At 32.8% G+C, this 9,673-nt stretch overlaps 1 protein-coding gene across 15 annotated transcripts in view; it reads right to left on the bottom strand.

The window, feature by feature from the left end:
* The window catches only part of LOC106881649 (transient receptor potential cation channel subfamily M member 3), a 701,312-nt gene that overhangs the window by 142,142 nt on the left and 549,497 nt on the right, over positions 1-9,673 (bottom strand). For all 15 annotated transcript variants that reach the window (XM_089357688.1, XM_089357690.1, XM_052970748.2 and 12 more), the window contains one exon: positions 6,646-6,817. In XM_089357688.1, the coding sequence (XP_089213814.1) occupies positions 6,646-6,817 (172 nt within the window). The remainder of the gene's footprint in view (positions 1-6,645; positions 6,818-9,673) is intronic.

Genomic DNA, 9,673 nt, shown 5'->3' with positions numbered 1-9,673 from the left:
TGTCTGACTCATGTTGGCATAGAAAGTTACACGTTAAAATGATGAAGATAGTGATGATGTAAACGTGATGCAATTTAAAAGAATATACCAACAAGAAGAGTACAAATAAGTGAGCAAACAAAATAAAGGGAAAGAGAGGGAGGAGAGAGGGAGGGGAGGGAGAAGGGAGGGGAGATGGGGAGGGGGAGAGATTAATGATTATTAAACTTTTAACATTTAATTAATAACTAAGAAAATATATTATAGCTTTTAGATGATTTAAATAACTTTATCTTTAATTACAGGCAAACAAATTATTTTGAAATTATGGATTCTAATAATGTCTGAAGACCAATGTGGCATACTGAGTTTAATAGTAAATGTAATTCTTGCAATCTAATACTACAACCTGCCATTTTGTACATATGCTTTTCTCACACTGTATAATAATAATAATCCTTTCTTATTATAGGTGCAAGGCCTGAATTTTGGGGAAGGGGGATAGTCGATTACATCGACCCCAGTACTTGACTGGTACTTAATTTATTGACCCTGACAGAATGAAAGGCAAAGTCAACCTCGATAGAATTTGAACTCAGAATGTAGTGGCAGATGAAATACTGCTAAGCATGTTGCCCGGCATGCTAACGATTCTGTCAGCTTGCTACCTTAATAATAATAATATCTTGAGATTTGAGGGGACTTGCTGTCACCAAACTACAAGAGAAAAACCCTGCTAATTAAATTATCATGTACAAGTCAAATAATAGAAATCTTTCTGTCTTGCCCCTTTTCTCTATCACATGACTTTGTAAATGAACAATCTGGTGTTTTTATTTTAATGGCCTACCAATGTATAAAGTATATTTCTCTGCCCTAGGTGTCAGGAAGGCACTCAGCAAGAAATGGAAACAGAATTGGAAGATTCTAATGAAGAAGAAGAAGAAAAGAAAATTTGAAATATTGAAAATTTCTAACAAAAAAAAAATCAAAATGATTTCACAATGCCCCATAAATGAACATTGATTTTTAACTGATTCAATCAATATATTCCAAAATACTAATGATGTCACATAAAACATTATATTAAAAAAAGAAAAAAAAAAAAGGAAAACTGCACTATTCTATACTTTAAAGATGTAAATTCACATTTGTTTCTTTGCCTTAAAGGTGATATTTTATGAAACCCAAATCGACCTCAAGTGATTTCTGAGTGATTTGATTTATTGATTCTTGAACAACATGAAGTAAAACTACCTTCATAGGATTTGAACTCAAATCAGTACGTCAGTAAATAAATTAATTAAAGGCACACTAGGTAATGATGATTAAAATAAAGCTGTGTGCATTTATATACTTAACATGTTTCTGTATACTCAAATGTACAAAGATCTTTGCAATGATATTTCTATCAGAAGAGAAATTCTCCTTATAGACCAAGTGTGTGAAAACATGCTGAGCAGTGAATAATGTCAATGGACAGTAGGTTATATGTTTCTGCATTGTTAAACTTCATCAGCTATGAACAATGAATCCATCATTCATAAACCATTAAGAACTGCTCTTCTCATATGTAAAAAACAAATAATAATTTTGGTAGCATCCGCAAAACTTTGTCAAACTAGAATGAACTCATTAGAAGTACTCAGCAGCAAAGATTGAAGCTAAGTACAAAAAATATATATTTAACATGTTCATGTACATAATATATACTTAACATGTTTGTGTACACACAAATGTAGAAAGACCTTTGCTATGGTAATTGTTTCAGAAGAGAAAGTCTTATAGACAATATGTGTGAAAATACACTGAACTCTGCTCTGAATGACATCATTGAATTGTATGACGTGTTTCTGTGTCATCACATTTCATCAGTTACAGACATCAACTCTATCAGTCAGAGCCTACTCAGAATAGTTATTTTATGTAAAAAGCAAATAATAAATTTGCTGGTGTGTGCTAAGCTTTGTTAAGCTGGAACTAATTAAAGGCACAAAGCAGTGATGATTAAAATGCAGTCATGTACATTCAGAGTTAATCAGAAAAAGGGTTGGCAGTGGCCATCACCATTGCAGGCCCTCCCAAACTACAGCACTACCATCCTCTTAAGCACAAACCTTACCTTTGATGGATAGAATTTGATTTATAAACATTTTTATGATTGATAGCCGTTTTATTAATGAGGAAATGAGAATAGTGGAGATAACACAATGATGTGAGACACTGAGTTAAAATAAATTTAGTCCAGCTTTGAACTTACTGAGTTAATTATACTGCCTTTGTTTCAAAGCAAAGACACATAAAGTCATGATTAATAGATCATAAACTAATTACTGACAAGCCAGTATCCAAAATGTATTGTTATATTACTTCAGACACACCTACTAATGTAATGCAATGAAGTTACAAATTTATGGCTGGAACTGATACTATAGAATTTGTGATTTTGGTGGAGCAGAAGTAAACTCCTGGCAAGCAAATTTTATGTTTCAGTTTTGATTCCAGATGAAAGTAAGTATACTTCACACTTGAGAAAAGCAGAAACATTATAAATATTCTATCATTTCCCCCCCCCTAAGAGTGAGAAAGGGATCGACTTCAGTATGTAAAATATATTGCTAAAACTCAAGTATTCTAGATGTGATTTGATAAGAGGAAAAGGAGAAGGAGGAGCTGCCACTGCCACAATCACCACCACTGTCATCATCATCATCTGTCTATTTTACTATGCTGGCATGGGTTTCACAGCATCTCACCGAATGATGTAGTTCTTTACCAAGTAGCACACATAGCAACAGAGAAAAACCAACCAACTTTCATGTCATGGGTGTTGTTTTTGGAGGGATAGTGACAGTTTTTAAGGTTGGATTCTCTTGCTATCATTTACAACTTTACAGTATAGACAGGGTGAATTATATTATCAATAACAGCAAAGAGATCCTATCTTATATTAGTTCATATTCAAATTACTCCTCCTTTGATGATGTGGATTGCATAGTTTTCACATCCTATTTGTCCATAGTATTAAAATAAAATGCATAGCCTAAACACAAACTACAGTTTCCCTGCTCTTTTCCTCACACTGAACTTATCAGAGAATTGAGAAACAATTATTAGTAATAAGAAATGAAATAGAATTAACTGGTGATTGCTTCCCTGTCAAGGAGTTGAACTGCTGGGAAGTTTAGCTTTTGTTCTATGGTGATCACCAATTAAATTCTAAATATCACAATATAAAATCTATCAAAACCAAAGAAATGAGTTTTATTCTAACCAAATTGAATATGAAGACATTTACAAGGGCTTGTTACCTTCTAAACTATTGCTATCATACTTATTTAAATGATCTTATAAATTTATATAATACATGAAGAAACTAACTTTAGATAGGTTAGTGATGTTAGGTTGGTTCTTAAAAGAGCAGCAACATTTGGGAAATCAAACCAAACTATATCAAGTTATAATAAACAATTCTGTGGCTTACAGCACTGAATTAATCCCCAAATTTTTCTGTACTGCTTAAAGTTAACTTTACAATCATTGCTAATTATACACACGGCTCCCATTGATGAAAATTTTCACCAGAGAATTCAATTAGAGACTGACAACCTATCATTAGTGGTACACATGTGAAAACACTACAAGATTAACTTGCTTTAACCCCAATTTCCTATGAGGAAACCACTTTACAGCATAACTTTCTAGAAAGAACTTTCAGGACCTACAACTTTTCAATGTATGCTACAATTCAATATCTTCTGGCTTTGTATCTTTAGAACCAAGAGACATTTCAGTGGTTTATTCTCTGCAAGACTCAAATCAACTTCACAGTGGAATGATATTACCAAGTAAACATGCACATCTGTGCATTAATTGTTGTTGTTTAGAGCCCGGATCAGTCCTGATCAAAAATACCTTATTATCAAAGGTATTCCAGTTCTGACCAGCCCTTCAGATACATGCTTAGCAATATATTATCTAATATTTCTTTTCTTTACTTAAGACAACATGGTAAGTTTTGTAGTAGGTTTGGCTGCTATTTCTTGCAAGGTGAAGGAACACATAAAAGATAGTGTGCAGGGGGATTTTCTAATACCAAGGGTGAATTACAAATGCATAAGAACCAGTCCATGTTGAGAAAAAAAAAACGGTTCTTTAATTATACTAATTCATAGGTAGAAAAGAATATATGAAACTAGAGTAGGTCCAAGTGTGTGAGATAGAGAAGTTCACTTTTGAACAACATGGTTCCAGGTTCAGTCTCACTGCATGACACCTTGGGCAGGTGTCTTCTATTATAGCCATAGCTAATCAAAGCCTTATAAATGGATTTGGTAGACAGAAACTGAAAGATTTTTATCACACACATATATCCTTATCTTGACATCATATGATAATTGTAAGTAAATGTCACCATCATAAAAATGGTGTCCTTCTTTTTGAATCTTCCATGAAAATGTTTGCTTGAGGAGAAATATTATAAGCATGCAAAACTAGGAATTAAACAATGATGATGATGATGATGAATCAATGGAGGTCAAAATAGAGCAAGAATTTGAATTTAAAATGGAAAGATTCTTTTATAATGAGATTACATCTATCCTGGTTACCAAATACACTTGAAATTGCAATTTTAAAGAAAACATTAGTGGGTGGGGAAATAATTTATGAATTTTCTTTTTCCAAACACCTTCACCAATCATACACAAATCAACAAGGTAGTCAAGATGTGGTCACTTGATCTGCTAGAAATGGCAGCCAAAACACTTAAAATAAAATCCAACCATTTTAGATATTAAAAAAAAATGGATGTATTCGATCATGTAGTACTAGTAACCTCTGAAAAGAAAAGCCAGGCATAGCAGGAGTGCCTTTGATCACAGGTCTGAGAGATCAATGTTGACTTAACTAAATAACAACAAAAGCAGCAACAACAACAACAACAACAACAACACCATCAAATCATGCAAAATAATTGCTCACCCTCCCCTCCACCACTATTACATTCTGTTTTAGAAAACTATATAACAAGTTTGTTGTTATGTTCAAAGTGTTATAGTCATTATCCAAGATCACATTCAAAGAAAGTCAATATGTTCAGTCAATAAATCTTCTCTTTTAAGTGATAGGGATGTTACATCCTTTTTATTACCTATATTTAATTGCTCTTCAGAACCGTTTAATTCCCACATCCATCTCAGCATTGTTAATATATGCCAGCCTCTTTACTTCACATCACCTACATTACCAATCTTTCATTGCAAGGAATGCACCTCAGTAAAATTCTTAGTCTTCTTAAATATTCTCTCTCTTACTAATATTACCATCTAGCTCATTATCCTCCAATATGAGGCCAGCCCACTGCCTGCTGCCACATACCTTTTCTTAATCAGGTTATTTCATAGGGTGTTGGTAATATCCTTCACTTTTGGTGAGGAAATGTTTTAAAAAAAATATATAAATCCCACTCTAATGGCTGTGTGGTTAAGAAGCTTGCTTTGCGTTCATGTGGCTTTGGGTCCAGTCCCTCTGTGGACCACCTTCTACTATAGCCCCGGGTCAACCAATATGTTGTGAGTGAATTTAGTAGACAGAAACTGTGAAAGGAAAGCTTATTGTATATCATCATCATCATCATCATCCTCATTTAATGTCCATGTTCCAAGCTAGCATGGATTGGATGATTTATATATATGTGAAGGCACATGGCTGAGTGGTAAGGGTGTTGCACTCATGATCTACTGCTCGTGATTTCAATTCCTAGACTGGGTGGTGCGCTGTATTCTTGAGCAAAACACTGCATCTCATGTTGCTCTGTGATCACTTCAACACCTGGCATGTGGTACACAGTGTACCTGTTCAGACAATGTTGATTTAATGGAGGGAGTAAGCTAATGTACAGCATGAACGTTTGATCACTGTAAACATGAACTTTTTATCAAATATATCAAAACTGCAAGGGGGAAATTAGCTCATATGAAATTGTGGAATTCTACATCTGCCAGATTATACTGACACAAAATACAAAGGAATACTTATATTATCAAGTAAATTGATCTAAAGACCAAATGAAAGAATAAAAAAAACAATAGAGATTCTTCTAAAATAAGCACAATATATAAATAAGCATTATAGCTTGGTTTGCAACAACATATTGTAAACCAACTTTTTTTGTTTACAGAAGTGTCAAATGTATTTTGTATTAAACAGACAAGAAAGTATTATTTTGAATGCAGTATAATCGTGAAAACAGCAGAAAGATTGGATATTTTACCCTTATAAGATGGAAAAAGTTGTCAGCAGACAGCCATGGGACTCAAGCCTGCATCCCTCAGATACCAGCTGAGTACTCCACCATTAAGTTAAAACTCCCAACTGACAACAATCTCCGTCAAATCAAACGCTAAATATCATAGCCTTTTTTGGAATGCAACAACATATAGCAAAGAAAGTCTTTTTAGTTGTTGGAAGCATCGTCAACTTTTTCTGTCTTATAAGGGTAAAATATCCAATCTTTCTGCTGTTTTCATGGCTGTACTGTATTCGGAATATTACTTTCTTGTATGATTAACAGCTTGAAAATAATCACAGTAATTAAGTATCATAATTTGGTGATAAAGTAAATTGTACAATATTGGATTTGAATAGAAAACAATGTTTATGTACTTATGCATATCTTCTGCTGGCTGATGTACTTCTCTAACTTTTTCCGCAATAAAATTTCGCCACCATATTTGCCCACAGTCCCATTGTCAATGAGGAGGAAGTACGAATGATTACTATTCAGAACGGCACAGTTGGTTTTAGGGGATGATACACAATGATAAGGAACAATTTTCTGAAAAATAAATCAAATAATATTTAAAAAAAAAAAGAAAGAAAAATCAGAAGATATCATTTCCTTAGCAGCAAAAGAAACACTTGTTGGTAAAAACAGGAAAAAAGTAAACATTCTGTTACCATATTTCTGTTGAAATATATTGATGAAGGCTGGAAGGTATATCAGCCGAAACATTGTGTTAGCAGCAAACAAGATGAGGACAAAAAATATACTGTTTTTGTTTCAATAAATTTTGAAAATAACAGATTTAGAAAAGTAACTTTGTCATTATTAAACTAAATTAACACAAAATTTTAGTGGAAGATTTTAATTTTGAACACTTTAAAAGAGGAAGTTTGTATCATAGAACCATGGGTGGACTCAGGCAGGCTGGTATCAAAAGGGTTAAATGCATCAAAAACTGAATGGAAAAAACCGGTTAAGCTAGCAAAGTTGTGGCATTTTATATCACCATCATTTCATGCATGTTTTTCCATACTTGGATAGATTTTCTCTCATACAGTGTGTTGCCACATATTACTATCATCTTTTTTTGTAATGTTTTAGTATTTTTAGATCAGTCATCACCATTTCTTTCTCTTCCACAGGTTTCCTTTCCTCCTCTTGGAGTGTTTGGTTCTTGTTTATCTGTCATATGCATCACATGTCCATATCAGCGCAATCTTTTCTTGTACACACCACATTACACAGTTTTCCTCTCAGTTCATTTGTGCTTTGTTGCTCACTCACACTAACATTACACATGCAGCAGAGCATGCTCACCTCAGTACTTTCTAGCCTTTGTACATTCTCCGCATCAATGAATACACATGTAAGTTAGGAAATTATTTCGGAAAATAAATTCTGAAGGGAGATTAATAGTTGAAAACAGTGCTTAATCAAGTCAAGTAAAAACTACAACTATTTATAGAGAAATTTTTTATTATTTTCATTGCTTACTCTAAGGGCTATGTGAATAAATTAAATGATGCATTCAACAAACACTTTTTCAAAAGGAACTTTGTCTAATACATTGATGTGACAGCCCAAAATTTTCAAGTGAGGTGTTATTTATTTGTTTCACAAGTTATCAACTTCATATTTGTTTCCAGCACTGTAGTAATAAATAGTTGCTGATTCAATCACAGCATTTGATTTTTCTTACATTGAGATCACCTCTAGTTCTCTGATGCAAACTTCCTGTTTTAAAGTGATCTGAATTAAAACCTCCCATTAAAATTTCATGTTATGTTTCAAACACCAGATAAATAATGACAAAGTTACTTTTTCTAAATTCTTCATTATCTTAAAAATTAATAGAAAAAAAAAAAAAAGCAGTGTTTTTCAACAGAAATATGGAACAAGAGGTTCAAACATGATGTGATAACCAGACAAAGAGGTTGCTTACTAAAAAAGGCCTATGATCAGGAGAAGTGGAAAACCTGAGAAATTCTAATAAATATTTCAAGATTAAAATGTCAGTGAAACACGAAACTGAAAAAAAAAAATTGACGTCATTATATCCACTTTTCAAATATTAATGTTAACTTTCTTCTTTTCAGTATTACCATGCATGATTGGTCTGTAGATTGGCAGAATCTTAGAGCATTTCACAAAATGTTTTGTTATATTTAGTTACTCTCTCTTACTTCTGAATTCAAATGCTGCTGAGGTAAACTTTGCTTTTCATCTTTCTAGAGTTGATAAAGTACCAATCAAATACTGGGATTGATAAATGTACTTAAGGCACCAAGCTCTCAGAAATGTCAGCATGCTTAGTGGTATATGATCCGTCTTTACATTCCATGTTCAGATTCCACCAAGGTTGACTTTGCCTTTCATCCTATCAGTGTTGACAAATTATCAACCAGTCAAGTACAGGGGTCGATGTAACTAACTTACATCTCACCACAAAAAATTTCAGGCCTTGTGCCTTTAGTAGAAAGGATCATTATTATCCTTATTATTAAGGTGATGAGATGGCAGAATCATTAGCATGTTGGATGAAATGCTTAGTGGTATTTCATCTGTCTTTACGTTCTTAGTTCAAATTCTGCTGAGATCAAATTAGCCTTTCATCCTTTCGGGGTCAATAAATTAAGTACCACTGAAACACTGGGATCGATTTAATTTACTAGTTCCCTCCCACAAAATTCCAGGCCTTGTGCCTTAAGTAGAAAGGATTATTATCATTATTATTATTATTATATGCTGTCCTCAGGTAGTCATTAAGGAATTTAATAAAATAGTGGTAAAGGAGTTGATTGAGAATGGTATTAAACAATTGACTTACTTTACAAGTATATATTCAATCATTATAAACTTAAAAATCATGAGTGATATTAAATAACAAGAGCTTGCATAATCATAAATAAATTGAAGGAATGTTAGCTGAAATAGTTAAATTTTTTTTTTTTATTATCTTCAACCTTCAGAAAGAAGAGAAACATTTAAAATGAAATTGATTCTATATAGGCATATAGTTAAGTATAATATGCAAAATTCCAAAGATGTAATTCAAGATGAATTTCTGTAATTAAAAGAAAAGTTATTCTTTTTCAATTGATATGTAACAATTTCATATGTAATTGAATTATGACATTAGTTGCCCTTATCAAATGTTATAGCAAAATTAATTGACATAATTATACAAATATCATCATCATCATTTTAGCTTCTACTTTTCCATGCTTGCGTAGATCAGATGGAATTTGTTTAAGCAATTTTTCTATGGCCTGATACCCTTTCTGTGATCCATCCTTACCTGTTTCCAAGCATGGTAATATTTCCCCATGACTAGACATTTTTTCACTGAAGATTGCAAACAAATGGCACCAGTTGTAAGACAGTGACACTCATTTACAACTACTACAT

Source organism: Octopus bimaculoides, chromosome 9, assembly GCF_046866305.1.
Source record: "Octopus bimaculoides isolate indiv1 chromosome 9, ASM4686630v1, whole genome shotgun sequence".
NCBI lineage: Eukaryota > Metazoa > Mollusca > Cephalopoda > Octopoda > Octopodidae > Octopus > Octopus bimaculoides.
This window is presented reverse-complemented; position numbering and strand designations above follow the sequence as displayed.